This window comes from Macrosteles quadrilineatus, unplaced genomic scaffold (genome assembly GCF_028750875.1).
Source record: "Macrosteles quadrilineatus isolate MER2022 unplaced genomic scaffold, UCM_ALF_1.0 Scaffold_2__2_contigs__length_208266976, whole genome shotgun sequence".
Lineage (NCBI taxonomy): Eukaryota > Metazoa > Arthropoda > Insecta > Hemiptera > Cicadellidae > Macrosteles > Macrosteles quadrilineatus.
Window position 1 is genome coordinate 206,084,567 of NW_026542595.1, and position 21,204 is coordinate 206,105,770.

Consider the following 21,204-nt stretch of genomic DNA (forward strand, 5'->3'; position numbering starts at 1 on the left):
ATGAACAATTATTTCTATCAGCCTGAAAGACTTCTCTTTTTAAATGAGTTCCCGGACCACCAATTGCAGATTTAAAAGTCATTGATGAATTACGAGATTTGGACCTTGTTACAAAAACAAGTTCCACATTCTATTTCAACCAACCGGACTTCAATGTTTTTACATAAGTTTTAGACAGAAATACGTACGAACACCTATACATATGACTCACTGCCGCACGATATAACTTACTGCACAGTGACCAACAATAACCATATTAGGCGCCGCTGTGCGGCAGTCTCGTGCGGTCGACCGCTTCCAGCACGTGCGGCCAACGGCTGACCGCAGAGGTTTTGATGAATATACACGGGATGTGGTTGGAATCAGTTGCTATTGAATTGCCTTGTTGCTATGTTGATTTAATGTTGCAAACAATACTTGTATTTTTTTCAATTTAATGACTCACCTATTTGAAAAATACTATTATTATGTGGAAATAATGAGATAAGTGTGGTTCAGTTAAGAAAATATACTAATGTTTGGAAACTAAAATAAAATTGTTGAACTTCCTCAATGAGTTTGAGAAAAAACCACTAAACCCTTCTTTGATAGGAACCGATTAATATCAAAATACGAGAAAGTGTTGGAGAATGCAGAAAGAGAGAAGAAGAGGAAATATTTAACAATAACAGAAACCAGAAATGCATCTTTTACCCCACTAGTCACGTCTGTGGACGGAATGCTGGGCAAAGAGTTTCATACCTTGCTCAGAGCAATGACAGAACGCCTAACAGAAAAATGGAAGAAACCTTACAGTTTAGTGATGAACTGGTAAAACCATCTTTGCGACGTTAAGGGCCAGCAGCATGTGTCTAAGGAGGACAAGGAAGAAGTGGAGGACCCTTAGAGAGTTTGAAGATGGGGCCGGATTACCAGTTATTTATTAATTTAAATAGCAAATGTTTTATTACTTTTCCATGTCAAAATTGATTGTATTAAAGTGTTTTGCTTTGTTAAAAAAAAATATCAATACTTCTAATATTATAAAAACCCCAAGGGATGTACAACTAACTTTACCTAACATATCCTAAACCTAGCTTGAGGCCTACAACCTCAGGTAAAAAGTTTCCAAAAATCTTAGGTTTATTGGAATCTGACTGGTGGAAGGAACAAAATAGATTTGATCTTCTTCATTTCAGTTATTTTTCAAGAGAATTTTTTTAATTTGGAAAAACGGTCGTTCTTACCGTTCAAATTCAACATCCATAGAAACATTTTTCTTTGCGTTAAACTCCTTACAACGATCTTTTTTACGTCCTAACCTCAAAAAATCCCTCAGTAGTCCACCTTCATTTCACAAGATAAACCAAAACAATTTCTTGATAGAGACGTTATAACGTTGACATTGTTGACGTTGTTGTCCCGCTTTGGACAAATAGTGGAGCTATGACGAGGCAAACTGTTATAATTACGTTGTACGTACAGTATTGATAATATTGTTACTGGGCCGGTATTTGCCGTGGCTTAGCCATTGTTCAATACAAACACACATGCAACGCTGTTTGGTGTTTGTCCTTACAGAGGGCTGTTGCACTGACCACCACGTCAACGATGCAAGTTCATGTTTCATCAAGGGTTGTTCACCGCCTTTATGCGACAATGGCGTTCTGATCCCGTCTCAAAGCCGACAGAATTCGGATGGATGAAATTTGATTACAAAGCTCTCCCCCTCCCTTCTGACGGTGTATCTGTGATTCTTTGGGTCTGTAGATGGGATTTGTTGGTCTTTGTACTGCGGCTGTCACCTTTTCCGCAGGTTGGAAAGAGTGCCGCAATGTAATAGTATTAGGTTTATGTTTTGGGTTCTTACGAAAAATAGTTTGCAAAAAACATTACTCATTCTGGTAATTAAAGTCATGGCTACAAAGAATATGGGGGCAACGTATTCACATATAACTGAAAAAAAGTAAAGACAGGTATTCTTATCCGTACAGATTTTATGCAGTCGTAGCTTTCATACAAAACTACATTTTAAGCAAGTAGCTGAGTTTTTTTTAGCTTTTAAGCTCATCCCGTGGGTACAAAATCCTAAGCTTAAGACTTTATTCAAAATTTGAAGTAACGAGTGATTCTTATCCTCAAAATCGGTGTGACAATTTTCTTGTTTAGGGACGATTATAAAAAGCAGATTGAAAGTTGCAATTTTGCCAACATTCCATAACTGAAAACCATTATGGGTACAGAGCTCGGATTTCAGGATTTTACCAAATATTTTCCTTCCAAGTTTATATAAATTTAAGAAGAGATTGTTTTATCTTTTAAATTTATGTTTAATGTTTTGGAACGATTTTACTAAGCAGATTTCAACCTAACACTCAGTACTTCAGGAAAATGTCTATATGCCATGTTCATTTCATCAAAAGGGAATACTTTGTTCATAATTATAACGATTACAACACGTATGGATTTTAATCTGAAATAATTTCAATACACTTAACACGTAATTGACTGCAGTCAATTAAACTGGAGAGGTTTCAAGTCAAGACAATCTTCTTAATTGGCTTAACCTTTGTGAAATGCTTCTATCTACAATCTAATTTTAGAGTAAGTGAATATTACATTCTGCTTTCCATAGGGGTTTAAATGAACTACAATCCTCCAAACTTATTATGTAAAAGAATAAATTCAACAAGTCGATTTTTATTTTCAGAGATTTGTGGCTTTTTGGAAACATTGTAAAGAAATCTCCTACACTATACTGTCATTATTTAAAACACCACTTCTCCAATTCCCTTCTATGATGAGTCAACATTCTAAAAATTCGACAATTACTCTTAGAGTTATTAAATAACGTGTCCTATTTGTTTTTACTAATTCTTGCAACTACCAGCAACGAAGAGTCAACACTCAAACATTACTTCTTACAGCGACTACTTGTAAAGTCATTAGTGCTGGTGACACGCCCCCAAGGTAAACACCAGTTGTAATTGTTTACTTCCCCATTCATATTGTTTACTCACTTGTCGCCCGCTGCGGGAATTAACAATGCTCTACCTGTGTAGCTGTCTGGGCCGTCAACAGAGTCAATAGTGGCTATTGATTGGGCCGCTATCAGCGACCACTCATCAAAAACTGTTACAAGCGGGGACTTTATCCCCGAAATGGGATATTTCATGCACAGGGATGGAATGAGACAGGGGAATAGTAGGCTAGGTGGGAAACTAAAAACATTGAGCGAGCTCATATAACTAGGCGTAAGCTGTGTATGTTATTTACAACGACACCCGGGTAAAAAGAAAATTGTTACAATTCTGGAATTAATCCCCGAAACGGGGTATAACACATTAGGTACTACAGGGATGGAATGAGAGAATGGTTTCATAGTGGATTCCTAAAACACTGATTTGAGTAGCTTGTAAGTTTGCTCCAAATATGTGTGTGGATATGATGATGTTACTTAAGACAATTCATCGGTAAAACAATTGTGTCTTGAGTATTTTATACTATAAATCGGATATTTCCAAGATTATATGAATGAAATGAGCAGTGGAATCGTTTTCGTATGCTTATAAAATGATTTTTTTAAACGTCATTATTTTCTTAAATTCTAGTGCGTTGCTAGTACATGTGACATAAGGAACATGCTGTATCTTTTTCAGGTAGTGTGAAATAATATGAGGTTTTGGGGTGTAAAGGGATTTTCGTGTTTAAGATTCATGACCAACAAATCAATTCTGTTGGTTTATTTGATTTGAGGACTTTCTAAAGTTGATTCCAAAACATATTTCGATGATTTCAAATGTTTTAGCCATTTGTTTTTCTTGATCTAACTTCTACATATAACATCAGTTGTGTTTTGGATTTAGACCTTAATAATTAACTTTTGAAGTCAAAGGGGATTTTTTAAATGAATAGAAAAACGTTGATAAAAGGGACATTAAATAAAAAATGTCAATCATTGCCCAACCAAAACTATTCACCGATGATTAGTTTGCCCTATGGCTTTTAGTGGTAAGGGTGGTTATCAATTACTGAAAAAGTTCAGTTTGAAATCAGCCATTATAACATACCAACTTAAAACATTTTAACCTTTTCAAATCTTTGTGAAATCCAACTCACTGCCACGTGCAAGGGAAAATCTCCAAGTCGTTGGATCGCGGATATAGCAAGCGCAGTTATAGCAACAAAGGGTGGTGCAGGTATTTTGAAAACTTGGTGACTTTCCGATAAGAATGCCTTAGGGTGAGGGGGCGGCACGACCCTGGGGGGGGGGTATTCAGAACACGCGCCGTTGACAAACGATGTGGTGACAACGGCGGGTCCTCTGCATGGGAAAAATCCACAGGCTACTTATTTTGCCGTCATTTGTTTCCCTTCCCTACTTGGCGAGGAATATAAACCCTGGTGTAGAAATACCTCGATCGGCACGTCTGAATTGATTTAATTTGTCAAAAGTATGAAAACATTTAGGCAATTGTGCTTGATCAATAACGCTGAAGAGGATTATGATGCAAAAACTTTTAACCCAAATATGATTTGATGATTGTTGTATTTTTGGATGATGACTTGTTATTCTTTCTTATTGGCTAAGACCAGCACTTCTTTACCTCGGAAGCATTAGAAAAGAATCTAATTCAACTGGGTTCGAGATAAACATCTTAAACCAGGTCCAGTTTCAAACCATTATCTTCTTGCTTTTATCGAAATGTTTTTGGCGACCTTAACTTTTCATTTTGCGAACATTTTAACCACTCAGATGCTCAGCAGTGGCAAATAAAGCGATAGACGATACTTTTTAATCCTACCATACAAGTGTCCAAAGAGTACTTGACAGTTTGGAACATTGATGGTGTTTCAAAAAAGTTACCTCATGATGTAGCTGGAGGTTGATTTCATAAAAATTCCATTTCTACATCACTAATTACCACCAGTAAGGTTATCAACCAAGCTCGAAGTGATAATTTTATCACTTTTAAGTACTCTGAAATCATCAGCCCAACCAAATTTTCTGAATCTTCCAATCATTTCTTGTGTTACCATTTACAAGCTTTTTGTTGCCAATATTGATCATTCTAGAGAAGTTTAAATATAAATAGACCAACTCACCAGAAAGATGGCCGTTCTCGTAGCCAGGGTAGTCCCCGTTCTCAAGGCGGTGTTTCTTCAGCTGATGGGACAGATGGGAAGCCGCCAAGCTGAGACCGATGGATGCTCTCTTGGGAGGTCGTCCCGGCCTGGAACTGAGCAATGGTAGAGAGTTACTGACGTTAAACGGGGGGCCAAAGGGAAGAATTGGGAATGTGAGGAGGAAAGGTAGGAAGCAGAGGAAGGACTCCAAGAAGAAATGGAGAGTGGGCGTTTCTGAAATGTCTAAATAAAAGCTATAAGGAAGATGAACCAACTTTTGTTAGACAAATCTTTGAGATAACTGTAGAAGAATGGAAGAAACGCCAAGGATGAAAACTTTGTATTTGGAAAAGAAAGACTAGTCAGAATACAATAATAAGGGAAAATCAGATGTAAAATAAAATCGAGTAAAAAACTAGAGTAAAATAGTGAAAACTTTCAAAGTAAATGATGATAAGTATCAATCGAATTTGGAGGTGAACTTTTAGAAGTTAGAGTAGAGAATAAGCTATTCCTTTGCTGAGGAAAAACATGCCTTAAGGTATAAATCTTAAATGAAAATATTATGAAGAAATTGACAAAGGCTGAAGCTTTAAGAAATCATGACGGGTGATTGGAAAAGAAATGGATTGGTTTGGATAGAGGGCATGGAAAAACTTAATAAAATAATAATAATTCGTACGTTCGAAGGAGGAAATTTTCCATCCCCTTGCAGCCTGAGTTTTAAAATCATCGACAGTGCTGAAATTCGTGTAATATTTCAATATTCCTGCGGATATTTGTTTTACAACTCATGTAGCAAAAACTACTCGACTGGCCAAACCATGTAAATCACTTGATCAAAATCGGTGGCAGAGGAAATCATAATTTCTTGTCACAAAACCGGACCGGCGATATTCACAGCCGTTACATCCTTCCCATTGTCTCCACGCCCAATTATAGGTGACAATATTGGCCACGTATAGTCGCCATTGGCCACGCTTCGTCGCGCGACACACTTTTTGTTTAAAATAATGAACAAGTGAAATTCGCTGATGAGTTATGTGTAAAGAAAAGGCGCGACAATTGGTAAAACACAGTTTTGAAAAGACAGGAAACTATTGAGTTTGTGCCTCGTGGATTCAAGGTTGAACAAAGGTGATTTTTTGTAAATCGATATATTGTTTACCTCCAAATAATATTACGTATAACTTTAAAAGGCTCAAAGCTCTATCAACAATTAATAGTACAGGTGGGTTGATGTGTGGTAGGGGGGATCCTATAAACATCTAACAAAATTTGTGAATTCATTCCGCGTTTTTCCAATAGATAAGTGTAACCTTTCTAAGAGTGCATTGTTTATTTAATCCCTTCGTTGGTTACTTGTGTTTTTATGGATTTATTTTTTTATTTTTTAAGTCAGCAGCAGTTTATGTCTTGGACTTAATAGGTTTTTGCCAGTTAAACAACTCATTAACTTTTGGAAAAACGAATTCTTAAGCTTAAGCTGGTTTGATGACAAGTCAGGGTTTCAACCGTTCCATAGAAAAGTTCCAAAAGAGCAGTAACATGAATTCGTGAAAACCACAACAATGTATATACAGCCACCAAGTGAAATTGTGACATTGATTTCGCGATTCAAATAAGAATTTGCTTGTCGTTTAAATCAGATAAACCCTGACCTCGACAAGAAACTTCACTCTCAGATACATTCCAGCTGGATTTGTACATCTCCGAATCGAACAAAAGGTTTAAGATGTTATGGCCATTCAGGGCTGTAATCGGGCACATAAAACGATTTTCAAGCAATAAAATAAATCCGAGAGTAGCTGTGTAGCGCCGATACGAACACCGAATGGTTTTTGAGTGGTCGGGCGCCCCTGTTGTGTCTCCCTCTCAATAATTTAGTTTCGACGTTGATAGGACTACAATGGGCAGCGGTTACTTCTGGATGTTTGATAAGTTTAATCAAGTGTTGTGTTCTCACGGCACAGACATTATGTCAGAAAATTAATAATTAATAGATTCAATGCCAAGTACAACCGATACGGTAGTTAATGTTGTAAGTAAACTACGTTGGAAAATTATTGATGAATGAATTCGTATTTTGTGATTTGCAAATATTTGTATTTGCTTTTATAAAATTAACATAATGTAAATTCTCATTTAGTCTTATGTAGTAAAACTTTGCTGTAAATTCTCCCGGACTAAATTATTCCAAATTTGAATCACATGTTTGAAGGTTTGTACAGGATTTTCTTCTTTAAGTGAACAGTGATAAATATTTTGTGATCCTTAAGGGATTTCAATATATTCTGAAGTTATTTATGTAAAAGTAACAGAATATTATTCCTAAACCCGAACTGAGGTGTTGTGTGACAAAAAAGCGGCTTGATTTGGCAATTATTTTAATAGTAAACTTGTGGGAAATATTCGCTCAAAAAGAGAATATTTATCATTGTAATAATATTTTAATTACAAATATTATACCCACTTATTTGTTTTAACGTATTCAACGATTTGTTGTGGCAGACACTTTTCCTGATGCTCAGGAAAAAATGTACAGGTAAAGAAATTACATACTGAAAAAATAATTGTAATCCTAGACTCAGCGCATTTCCCTGTGTTAGATCAGATTGAAATTTATGAAATTGATTGCGACAAAATAAAGTCCGTGTTTAATTTATCTTGGAATCTCTATTTACATCGAAATAAATACAACGTCATGTTGTAACTAAATGTACATATCAAATACTGTATTGTTTAACAGAAAATACAGACTTGTGAAAGGAAACCAAGCACACCAATTTAAACTCCTGATATTCCAGAAACACCAATAACCCCGGACAAGAGCAGACAAGACGCTTGATAACAGAAACAAGCGGGGCAATAAAAGTGGGTAGTAAAAGTAGTGTTTAAACAGATGGTGTTATTGGTTAATAACGAGATGTTTGTTTGTATCAACCAATAAACAGGCTTTCAACGGCCTGCAGTCATCGTGATCATTGTCCTGTTTAGCCTCAACCTGCGTTGTTGTTGTTAGACAGCAACAACAATCGGATGTTATAAGATGGGCGAGTTGAAATGGGGATATTTTAAAGTACGAGATGGGAGTAATTGTGAGGTTACAGTATAAGTTTCCACCGTTTTTTTTACCACGTACATATGAGTTATGTAACATATCTTAATATAATTATTTCAATCCATGTGTTACCTTTTGTTGAACCGATTTTTTCAAATATCAAAATTTATGAGGGATTTTATTGGTTGATTTGACGATTAAGAACCCAATCTTTGTTAAATTTGCTTCCAACCAGTTTGAAAATGTTTAAGTGAAATATTTCCCACCACTTTGTGAAGCTATTAAACTATCAATATTGAAACTAGCTGTTACCCTCGGGTTTCAGCCCGTTTGACTTTATAAGTATTAATAAAACTATTGATTGGTTAAGTTAAGCTGAAGTAAACAAAACAGAATACAGTAAAAGAACAACCAACAAATAAGTACAGCTGGGGTATTTTTAACATTAGGTGTATGAAAAGTTCCCTTTAGAAAGGAATTACGACCTTAAAGGGTGATTTATGATATAGTGAATAGTTTTGAGAGAGGTTTTTTGTCATGACGAAAATTTTAAGTATATGGTTTATGGGGGTGTGACTTGTAGTTTTCTCAAAAGTTCATGGGGACTTTGGGATTTATATAAGGATAAGTCAATGTATGTTTTAATGGTACATTGTGCAAGTTAATCCCACCCTTATCTTTTCAGACTTATTACCCATAGCTAAACGTTGCTTAACAACTAAATCACAAACGGGGACATACTAACTGGTTCTTCAGAGAGAAATCAAGGGATCATGAAATTGGGGAGGTAAATGCTGTAGACCCAATAAAAAAGACACAGAAATCAAATCTGAAACAGTTCCGTTTTGAGTTTAGAGTAGTGCCCCGACCCTCTTGTGTTATTTGCACCCCTGAGTGATTCTGCCACCGCCCCAGGCCAGCAGCCGTTTCTTCTGCTAATATTTCCATTCTCTTATATCATTATCCTTTTTTATTCCCTTCCTCCCAGGGCAATTTGATCCGTCCTTTTAAAAGTGCAATTCTCAAGGATGAACCATTTTGCTGAATTTCTTATCTTGAAGTTATTTGGCTGCAAAGTAAAAATATACAGAATCAAAATTAGTTTTAATCCGTCTATCTTGTTAGGCTCACCGTGTGATAGGAATGCATTTTTAGTTGAAAATTGACTTATTATATCAACTATTTTATATAAGGTGATCTTACTAATATTATAAATGTGAAGGTTTGTGTGTTTGTTTGAAGTTCAATCACGCACAAGCCACTGGACGGATTGGGCTGAAATTTGGCATGATGATAGCTCACATTCCCGATTAACATATAGGCATATTCTTATCTCAAAAATCCTTTCGGGCTCCGCCCCAGAGGCTCTGTAGTTCCCCATGTTAGCCTTATGAGTATTCATATTTAAAGGGAAAAAGAATTTAGTCAGCTGTTTCAGCTAAAAAAAGTTGGTTCTATGATATACAAAAGCATTAAAAAGCTATAAGATTTACCAACAGGGTGCAGCACTATAATTATTTTTGCATTTATGTCAAAGTAGGATTGTTTACAGTTATGTTTATGTTTTTAATGTCATGAATAATTTGTGATTTTTTGTGAATTCTAAATAATTTTTCTTTTTTATTGTTTAGGTGAAGTGGTAGAACATTATGGCTATGGTAGATGTGTAATACCATCATTATACCGCCAATTTTAAGAAGGGAATGTTATCAAAATTTGTCTTCCCCCATTGCAAACGCAAAGCTTGAGTATAACTGCGATAAGCATTTTAAACTTATATGCCAACCCCGTACGAAGGACGGATACTCTGCTAGTATTATTATATACCACCAACAATTAATTGGCGTTACATATCTAACTATAAGTTGAATTGTAGCTTGGCCTGAAGATGGATTTGTATTCCTCATCCGAAACGTCGACTAGTGTAGTTGGATATTGTCATACAGTATTCTAAAGCCCAAGATTCTACACTCTACTTAAGCGATGAATTAATTCCTTTAGCTTAGAGTTTAGGTATAATAAACTGATAAATATTTTATAAATATGAATTACCTATTTAATTTTCCCTATTGGAAGTGATTCCTTGAAACTCGCATCTTCATTTTTGTATTCCATTCCCATTTCCTAATTTCAATTCAAACTCGTCGAGAAGAATATAAATCCTCCTTTTCGCCCCCAGTAATTCAAATCATGTAAACAAAGGTATGTACTCGAAGGGTGGCCTACCAGATATTTTCCAGATATAAGGACGGATGAAACAAAAATTGCTTTTTAATCAGGCGGATTCCTCAGACTTTTATTAGCAATGAAAACAATCTTTTATTGGTCTGGTGCTTGTTTTTCATTATGATTTAGTCTCTAATAAAATCAGTGGCGGTTAAAAAGTAATTAGACAGGAACGAATGCGATTTAAAAAATATTTCTTTCGGCATAAGGGGTGTTTTAGCGAATAGCGTAGGTTTTTAATTTAAAATATCTTCAACATGTTTTACTAATTTACATCTATTTTAAACATTAATTAACTCTTGCCTGTATCCCTCTTTTCAGTGCTTGATGAAAACTATCAGGTATAGAATAATATTGTTGACTTTTGTACGAATTAACAGTCTGTCATAATTTTAAGTTAAATTTTACTCAAGTTTAATATTACCATTATTAATAGTCCAATGACAAAAGGGGTGCAGAGTTTATCTAGTTTTGAATCGGTAACCTTTTGCTTTTAAGTTGAGCACTATAACCATTTCGTTATCCAGACAAATTTGTCAACACAATGTTTTACACTAAACGACCAAGCTATCTTTATTGACCAAAAAACCTATCATCTTTTACTCTTTGAACTCCTTACCTTTAATGTCATCAATACAATTTTAGTTCTCTTAACTTTCTAACCCCTAAAAAGAAAACTGCTTCATGACCTTAATTATTTTACCTATACTGTGCTTCACGTATTGGAAACTAGAAGTCATAGTGTATTAATGTTTATTCATTACGCGAAAAACCTTTCACAAAGATCCAACACAAAACAACAAAATAACCTATATTTACTTATAATTTTATCATCCTTTCACACTATGCTTATCGACTTCATTGAAATTTCTACTAAAAAAACTTGGTCACAACTTTGTAATAATTTGAACCGACAACTCAGCTGTTATTGCGTGACACGTCATATGAGGGTTATAGTACCACAGGAAGGGTTGTACACCCCTAGGTTTCGTCGGGGGGGGGGGGGGAGTTGAAGTGTCATCAAATTGGAACGTGGAGGGCGTAAGATTGGGCAGATTACCATGTGTGCTTTGGTGATTGAAGGTATACACCTTCAGATGTTCCCCCCTTCCACCAGTTTTCAAAACCGAACACCTCGTTTGTGGAAAAGTTATTTTGATGCAAATGTGAAAATCTTTGTTTCAAATAAGAAAAGGTAGTTATTGTTGTATTTAATAGGTTTAAAATCTACTTATTTATTTAGTATGTATGTGTTACACAATTAATTTAATTGAACGTTAATTTGAGAAATTCAAATATTATAAAATATTAAACGAATTGTGCACCCAGCTTCTATTCATGAATAGATTATTATTATTTTTGGAAATCATTGATGCAAATCTAGGTTTTAGTAATCAAAAGCTGACACAGTTGTTCGTAGATAGAATTCCGTTAATAATACATTACATTTTTATGCTGAATTGTAACTAGGTAAAGTTTGCATCATTTACACCTTTTGAAACTTAATTAATAATAAATGGCATATTGTTAACCGCTTCTAACATTATTATCATTTACAATTCTTAATTTCTTTGTCACGTTTTTACAATAGTATAACATTTAATTTAAAGAATAAAACATTTTTGACTATGAACTGTAAGTCGATATCGTTTTCACTAGCATCTGTACATTTAAAAACTAACGCCAGAGCATAAACATGTTTAACATCTACATACAATATAATAATCTTCTTTATCTCAGTGGGGAAAAAATAATTCACCAAGGATGATGTCTTGTTCCGGCAGCTCTGACGGACCAATCTCCAGGTCATAAGTCAAACAGACAGACAGACAGACACCCCTCCCCATGTTATATTTTATGACCTCAGTCCAGTCCAATATCTTGACCCTACCTCACTATCACTGTCCGCACTAAAATATAGCGGTGAAGATTGGACTTTGGACTCATTTAGGCTTAGTGTAGAGACTTACGTCTTTCACTACTCTCTCGTCTTTCCAATACTCGGACTTTTCGTCTTCGCCGGTATCTCTCGTTCCTTATTTATGTCAGGGAATCTCAATCAATTGCAACCACTTGATACGAAGGTGTGAAATTATATTTGTAGTTTTAGTTTTAGCTAAGGTGGAATTAAGCTATCTAATTTTGAAAAAATGAAAAAGTTAAATGAATAAATTTTGTTGCACTGTTTTTAATCACTAAAATATCAGCTTCAGATAAAACTAAACATTTTCAGAATTGTATGGACATTATAATGTTAATCATATCTGTATTGTTATCCAACAGAAACTGCATTCAAAATCAACTAATTCTGTTATGAAAATTTACTAGAATCTTGAAACATTTTTTATCATTTTCAAAAGGGTTTTTGTTACCATAGAACTTAACAGAAAACCCAATACTTACTATTACTCACAAAATTTGCCGCATTTCGTTCCACGACATTTCGTCAACTTACACCATTTCATCCCTCACTTTTCACGCCATTTAACCCACCCCTATCTACAATCTCTGTCGTTTTCCCATTTCTCGTAACAAATACTCGACAAAGCTCCGTCCAAAAATAGGTCGACTATGATAAACTGGCGGGTGGCGCGTGGTGCCTTATCTACAAGACCCAAAATCAGAGGGGGGAGTCTGGGGTGAAAACAACCAGATCCCCAGTAAAAGCCAGATGTCATCCAGCACCCTTAAATAAAAACAACATATCACCCGACCGATTGAAAAAATGATTGTGTTTTTTATGGGGTAACTGCGTATCGGGGTTTTCGGCCTCATTGCCGCTCGGGGGCCAAGGGAGAGTTTTTGGGCGAGGTCATGTTACTTGATGGACTAGCAATGACTCAGGGGTTTGCCGGAGTTCGCACGGTTGGTAGTTGCGAGTGTTACTGGGGTACCATAATGTACCGCTTCTTTGGTTTTAAAATCGTCCTGGGGCTAACCCTTTTGTCTCACATGATTCCTTTTAATTAAATGGATTCTATGGACTTTTGTTTAAGATTAGTGAGTTTTAAAAGGTATCCACTATTGACAAAATATATGTGCATTTTCAAAAACTGCAACTATTATGTGGAATTCAGAAGTTACGAATAAAATGATTTCCCATTTATAAATACATATAAAAACTAGTTAAATTTATCTTTGATTCCCTGGAAAGGTAACGCTCTAGAATGATGTCTACATACATAACATATATTTTAATTCGATCCCGATTTGCGGTTTACTTACTCAATTTTGACTCTTAGTGTCAAATTTTACAAGTTTTGTGTTCTATCCTATTGATTAAACTCCGCCATGAGCAATACGTCGACTATACACACTTGTGCACTGTTACTGATCAATAGTTTATCCCAAGTAACCTTCGTAGCCTGAGGATCACAATCAAGCACCGCAGCAGTAGCAGTAGTCGCCCCACACGCACTCACACACACACACAGTTACATTGTGTACACGTCTTGCCAGTATCGTATGTCGAGGGTCCAACCCTTCCCGAACCCAACACCGGCCGATCGCTATTAAAAGCTCCCATTTTTAGTGTATTTACAGAAATCGAATTTGAAAGCGTTTTTCGATTTACTACCCCCCGAGGGTCGAATGGACTGTCACCGGGTGTTTCGCTTTTTGACACTAATCCAATGAGATATAAAAATAATACAAGACCGCGTCTATGTCTCAATCCCCAGTTCATCCCTTGGCCAAACAGAATGTTTTGTATTAATTTCCATTCTTATCTGGCATTGTGTTCCCCTACAGAACGATAAGTCCGTCATATTGCGCGGATGTTTGGTTTCCACTTTTCTTCTGAACGTGTAATCCTTCGCGAGGATTAGACGAATCAATTTCAGAGCCTGCGATAGCGACGCTTTTTGTTTTCGAAACTTCTTTAATGTCTTCTTTGTGGGTTTATTTAATATTCGTCTGTAATTTTGGGATTGTTCGGTTGCGTCTAAAGAAATATTGCATTCTATGTATACGGTTATCTCCAGAGATTTTTCGGGAATTAAATTTGTTTTACCAATTTTTGAAGTATCTTCATTCTGACTATTATTTTTGCAAAATTCTTATTTACACAAATTGCGACTAAAATATGGAATTTGAATCTAGAGACCAGTTACCACAAGAAACCCTACCTTTGGTTTTTCAATTGTAACATGCCAGGATATTTTTTTTTAACAGAAAATTAAACCATTCTAGGTAATGATGCTACAAATTACATCCTCTTCACCACTCGCACCAGCAATGTTCTCCAGTCGTATTTTCGGCGGAATGCCCTACTTTAACCGTAACGGCCACTTTTATTAAAAACTTATCCGCCGAAGACCGGTGTTCTTTATGCGCGCTTCGAATAATGAAAACGTCTGAAGTCGTAAAATTAAAAAGAAACAGCGGCACACATAGAGCGGTGAATTAATTATTGCGTTTCATAAAGGAGGAAAACTTTGAGAATGTTATTAGTTTGATTTACAGGCGGGGCTTCAGAGTCTTATGTTCCGTTCGCCCTCTACAACTCATTGTGCATTACTCGTTTGTTCAAAGATAAATTTTTATAGTTTTCATAAAAGAGGTTCCTTTGTGATGGTGCAAACTTTGGTGTGCTTGAAGAACGGGGTATTTCAAATCTTCAAGACCCACTTGTTGCGATAAGCTGAATGCGATTACTGATTTTGGAAATGATTTTGATATTGATATTTCAATTAACTTATGGAGTTAAACATTTAATTACATATTTGTGGGAATACTTGTATGTGCAGGTGAATATAGCTGTACTATATATGGTTATGTTATCAAATACGTAATTACTATTTTCAAACCATCAAACCCATAGGGGAGCGAGCTGGCGTAGTGGTTAGAGCACGGGACTTCAGTCCCTGAGGTCCCGGGTTCGATCCCCGACAAGTCACCAATGGATTTTATCTAAGTGATAATGCCGCAACCCCTAGGTCCAGCCTGAAGTAATGTGAAAAACAATCCCAGGCTCGTGCCTAGGACAAAAAAAATTCAAACCATGGTATCGATCAATTGAATTAATTTGACTCATCAATAACGAGCTTGTATGAAAATCTAGTATTTAACAATATGAACACCACACAAAATATTTAGTACGGATACTAATTCCCGACTCCCACAACTAACCCAACCCAAACTCTAAACACAATTACGGACAGCAAAAGCGCAAAGGTGAAATCAAACAGGCTGAATCAACTGTTGATTGTTGATGGGCCACAGTTGCAGCGAGTCAACAATGAACAATAAACAGCAACAATAACAATAACAACAGTTGAACAGTATGTGTGTCACAGCCGACATCGATCGACTGACTCACTCACTTGGTTGCCTGGAGACCGATACTTATTAAAGTGATTAAAAACTACCCTTCGCCCTCTACCACCCTATAGCCTTACATAGCGTTGCGAAGCGGACACCTACGGAGCAGTGTTTCGGTTATGGTATTTAAAAATTGCGAATAGAAAAATTCTGGGATTATGTTTTTTTTTTTCAATAATTGTTTAACTGAAAAACAGAATGTTGCCGGCTAGAAAAGTAAGTAAGTTATCATTCTGACCTTGATTATTAGGATTTTGGTTCTTATATAGTCCTGGCTACATAGTCAGTAGATCTAAATCAGTAGAATGGTTCATATATTGTAATCCTACGATAAAATAAACAGTTCCCTGTATAAATAACATAAATGATACTGATTAACGGCATGAATAATTAATTTAATCTCCAGAAAACCAAACTAAGATCAAGAAGGGATTTACTTAACCACAAATAAATACAATTTCACAAAGTTGCTCCCTTAAAGCAATCCTTTCAAGACCGGGAATCAAGGTGAAAGATAAATAGAATTAGGAGTTAATTAAAACAATTCTGACTTAGACCCAACTTGATCGGGCAGCTCCTGCGGCGAAATCTTACAACGAGAAATGCAGTAATTAAATTTTGAATAAGTAATCGTAAGTGTTAATTAGGAAATCGCCCCCAGGGCCACCAACTCCGTTTTGAGTTTTGGAGTTTCGGGGGAGGGGTTTGCGAAAAATGCACCTGATTTTGACATCTGCCTCTGCTCTGATTTATGTAGTTGGCGTGATGGATGCCTTATCTCTGTTCAACACATGTTCTAATATATTCTCGCGCCATATTTCAACTTCGGATACATTTTTCTTCTTTTCCGATCTGTCAAGGTGGGAAATAAAAGGCGTGATTTTGCAAAGGGGCTGTTCTGGGGTCTATCTCCCGGCGGGGGATGTTTCGACGCTGAAAGATTTATGTGAACATTGTCCCGGGGCTTTTTTGACTTTATGAGGTCATCTAATAGAAATAGATTGTGTTTTCAAGTTTATTTTATAGGACTACAATATATTACACGATTTTATCCTTGTCTTCACTAAAGATGAGGCTTTCAAAGACACAAATCTTATGACAAAACAATATGATTTTCAAACGCATAAACAAACAATAACTAACCATAGTTAAACATAAGAGAGCTAAGAGGGGATCACCATTTAACTGGTGAGCCAAATGCAATGAAACTTGACCAAACAAAGATAATTTCACACATTTTGTCAGAAATCTCAATCAATAGATTTTTAGTCCCCTCTATTACTTATGTAAACTTAATATCAGCCATCTACTCTCTTCCCTTTCAGTTTCAAATAATTTACCAACCAAACCCAAGCTTAAAATTTCCAGATCACTTCTACAAATTAATAGAATCCATTTTATACTTGAAAACAAAAAATACAACCAGACGCGAGCGCGCACTCCAAGACTCCTGCCGGGGACGTGCATATCTCGAGTCCATAAATCCAAAAATATTTAAAACACTGAGTAGTTTTTGAGAGGGGCCGGCAATGTGTCCATCATCGGGCACTAGAAAAGTCTAGACGGTTTGAGACGGGGTGTTATAGACCAGACTACCCTTAGAGGGCTGGGGCAGGGGTTGAAATAAACAGTAAGACGTCTCAGGAAGTAAAGCATAAACACGATGTGAGGTTGTCATTCCTAGACTAGTTTTTACCCAAAAATATTCTGTAGCATAGATAAAACGCCCTCTTGTGTTGGTTAGTCTATGGCTGTAGCTATTTCACTTTCATATTCGATGTTTATAGATATTTTGTTTCAAAATTTTTTCAGTGAATTTTCACAGGTTTCAAATTGAATAAAATTCAAAACAAAATCATTGCTCTCGTCACTTCTAAATTTATCTTATAAATACACGTTACTCTTATCGAGAGAATCGTACTTCAACAAGAGTTTACGAATAATTGACATGACTCCAACACAGTTATATTCCCAACGAAAGAATCATCAGTTTATGACCAAATTAGTAGATTCAACGAATACTTGAAATAACACAAAAGCAAGTTCTATAATAATTTAAATTTGCTGAATATTGAAGACTATTTTTTTAAATAATCTACACATAATACTTTACCGGTAATTTATCTGGAACCACAAAGAAACGTTAAGAGAAAGCGGTTAATCTGTCCCATCTTAATTAATGGTCTCCAGACGAAACAAATTGAGAATATATTAATTGACCGAAATCCCTCGTAAAATATACCTAATTACCAAAACAATGAGGCCGCGTGCGAGATTATTTTTCTATGTTGACGCTCCCCATTTTCTCCCATTTAAACTGGAAAGCGTCAACAGTGGAAACAATGAAGTGGGCAAATTTACAAAGCCGTGGTCAGATTGCTGGCAGTGAGGTGTCGAGTTGTTGATTCTAACATTTTCCATTTACACTCCCTCGTCCAACTGTCGCGCCTCGTCAACTCTTTCTGTTTTTTTACGATTCCACGTTAATTGCTTTCAATTTGTCCGAGTTTTATTCAATGTCTCTGGTGTTTTGCGTGTATTACCCGCTGTTTGTGCATTTAGCTTTTATGTTTTGGGGCGTGAGATCGCAAAATGCGCCGATTAATTTGCGATTTGCGGTCGGTGTTGTGTTGATACGTTTAACAGCTTTGTGTATTGTTTGAAGTCGAGAATCGCTTGGGTGTTGGTGTAGTTGTGTGGTAGATGTGAGTGCTTACACGTATGTTTTTAGATGTACAGTATTAGATTGCATCTCAACCAAATTTGGGTATAATAATCTTTTTCGTGCTGTGTACATAATTGAAATCATCGAAAAAACGTATAACTTGATAAATAAGTGCTTGCCTAATTTTAGAAGGTTCGCGAGTCGAGTAAGTAAGTCTTATGGTTATGAACTCAACTTAATCATTTTGCAAGTAGAGCTGACAAAAGAAATATTTCGCTCGTCCCACAATCATGCTCGGTTTATTTGGGTTTAAATATGCCCTTGGATGCATTTCTTGATCATGATAGTAAGATATTTATTGTATTATAGTGTTGGAAACGATTTGGGAATAAGGTTTGAATTAGGTTTAAATAAGCAAATTCCAAAAAGATATTCAACTTGATACAAAGTTGTCTTGTCATCACGAGAGACAGTAGATTTACAATATACAAAGACAGTTGTTAAAACTTTCTTCAAGTCGTTAATTCGCCTTCCTGGTCCTCGAATTCGCCACATTAAGATCCCCGTAACACTGCTTAGCGGATTTAATGAAACCAAAGTTTCCCGATCCCCCAGAAAATACACCTGTTTTATTCAAAGGATTTAATTGACGCCTCCAAAAGGGTTCAACGGAAACAAAATCAGTTATGACAAACTTCCCTTGTTTCCTTAAATTAATAAGTTTTTAATTACCAAGAATGTTCGTTTACGTTTTTAATTTTCTTCCCGAGATCTCCAAGACGATGTCGAGTGTTTCTAATTTTAATTCCTCTCTTATTTAGTAACCGTCTTCATTTTCCCCGGAGTAAGAATGTTTTTAATTTGTTTGTTAATATAGGTTGCAGATGCTTTACAGTAAATGCCGGCTTATTTGTTTACATTTTTCATTATGAAATCTTAAGAATATTTCACGTTTTTAAGTTTAATTATTACAATTTTTTTAGAATTTTCCTTCAGACAGTTTTTTGTCAGTTCGACCTTCTTAAAAGACAACAAAATTATTGTAGTAATCGATTATGACTTCTTTTAAATCACCAAAAGACGCAAATATTTCATATTTTAACATTACATTAGATGTATACGACACTCAGGGGGCATATCGTATGTGAAGATGTATTTCTTGTATGTTGCTTAATCAGCTGTTGAGTTACTATTTTTAGGGGGGTAGATTTATTCCCCTAAACCCGTCTAAATATTGTAAACGAAGTATAATATCAGCTGGTTCTATTTAAATTTTTATCCCAAATATTAAGGACAGCTTGGTCCAGTTTTCGAACGAAAACAATTTACCAACTCATCACTTTTCAAATCAAACATCTTAAACACTATATCCCACTTCGGTACTTCTGGTCATCCCCTACCTCCACCGAGTGAGATTGTTTACACCCCAGGATCACTATCACGGATCTCAAGGGTCACATTCCATGTACCACTGGCCCACGTGTGCCTTTGTCCCCAGTTTGGACATTCTGAGGTGGGATTAACATGTCCAAATCCCCAGATCCCAGCACCTTTTAACATCCCGTATCCATTTCACTATTCCACTCCCTGCGGCGCGGGATCTTTGATGTCGCGGACAACAGCTGTTCGTTTACCGCCCTTGTTATTAGGTTACTTGAAATTGAGAGTCTGACTTTAAAGGATAAAAAAATGTGCACGGTTGATTTTAGATCCTATATTAAGGTAAAATCGGTCAGGTACAAATAGAGAAGAGTAATTCAAATACAAATTATTTGTTTGTTTTGTACATATATCGTTGCGGTTATAGTTTTACCGTATAAAACGTAGTGTAGAATGAGGTTGGATGAGTAAGTTAGTTGATGATTAATATTGTTGGAAGCTATACACTTCAAAAATTACTCAAATCCTAAACATACGAATTTAATTTACAAGTTTAAGTGTAGAAATTGTCTCAACTACTTAGCCTTGTTGTATGCAATTTCGGGTAGATTGTTGTTGGAACGTTAAATAAGAACATGTAATAAAATGGGTAAACTAATTTGAAACCTACACCAATCGATTTTTATCCAAACAACATTTATTAAAATTGTATTTTAGCTAGTAATTATTTCATTTATAGATGACCTGAAAATGTACGTCAATCTAATAAAACACTTTTCCCAACTAATAATACAATAGTTTTTACATCTTATACAAACTAATAAATACGGTAAACTAAATACGGTGAACTAAATGTGCACAGTTACCGCCAAAAATAATTCTTCGAAAATATAATTTTGCTAACAGCCAGTGGAAAAGTCACTTAACGAAATGATGAGTCCATTTACAAAAATTACCCAGAACTCAAATTGCCACGGTTATTTAATGATTGATGTGACACCGGCAATGCATTAAACAAGAGTGGCGATGTTTACGTGTGTCACACCCTGTAATTATAGCGTAAATGTCAACCAGGGAGACGGCTATGGTGCGGCTGTTGTTTTATGAGGGGAAAGGATAGAAATGTTTAATTAGGTATTATTTGCTGGTGAGTTTGGTGTTGAAAGGTGGATGTTGTAGGTTTCTTAGAGGAAGATGCATACGAGAGTGTTGGAAAGACAGTTTACCTCGTTTGTGAGAACTGTTTTCCCTTGGTGTGATCATCATGATTCACAAAGTCATCAGTGATTATTGGGATTTGAACTTACAGTTCCAGGACCAACCGGGTGTCTCGAACTACAAACAGAGTTGACCACGTCCCTACAAATTCAACCTTACGTAAAACAATTTTTCGTCATACTGCAACAAAAACAGCCGTTTTAATGCATACGTTGCGGGTCTAAAG

General features: G+C 35.9%; 1 protein-coding gene across 9 annotated transcripts in view; it reads right to left on the reverse strand.

Moving 5' to 3' along the window:
- Window positions 1-21,204, reverse strand: part of LOC128986953 (dachshund homolog 2-like) — a 191,363-nt gene that overhangs the window by 118,750 nt on the left and 51,409 nt on the right. For 6 of the 9 annotated variants that reach the window (XM_054407584.1, XM_054407581.1, XM_054407580.1 and 3 more), the window contains one exon: window positions 5,086-5,219. In XM_054407584.1, the coding sequence (XP_054263559.1) occupies window positions 5,086-5,219 (134 nt within the window). The remainder of the gene's footprint in view (window positions 1-5,085; window positions 5,220-21,204) is intronic. The other 3 variants (XM_054407583.1, XM_054407578.1, XM_054407577.1) reach the window with 1 other exon arrangement.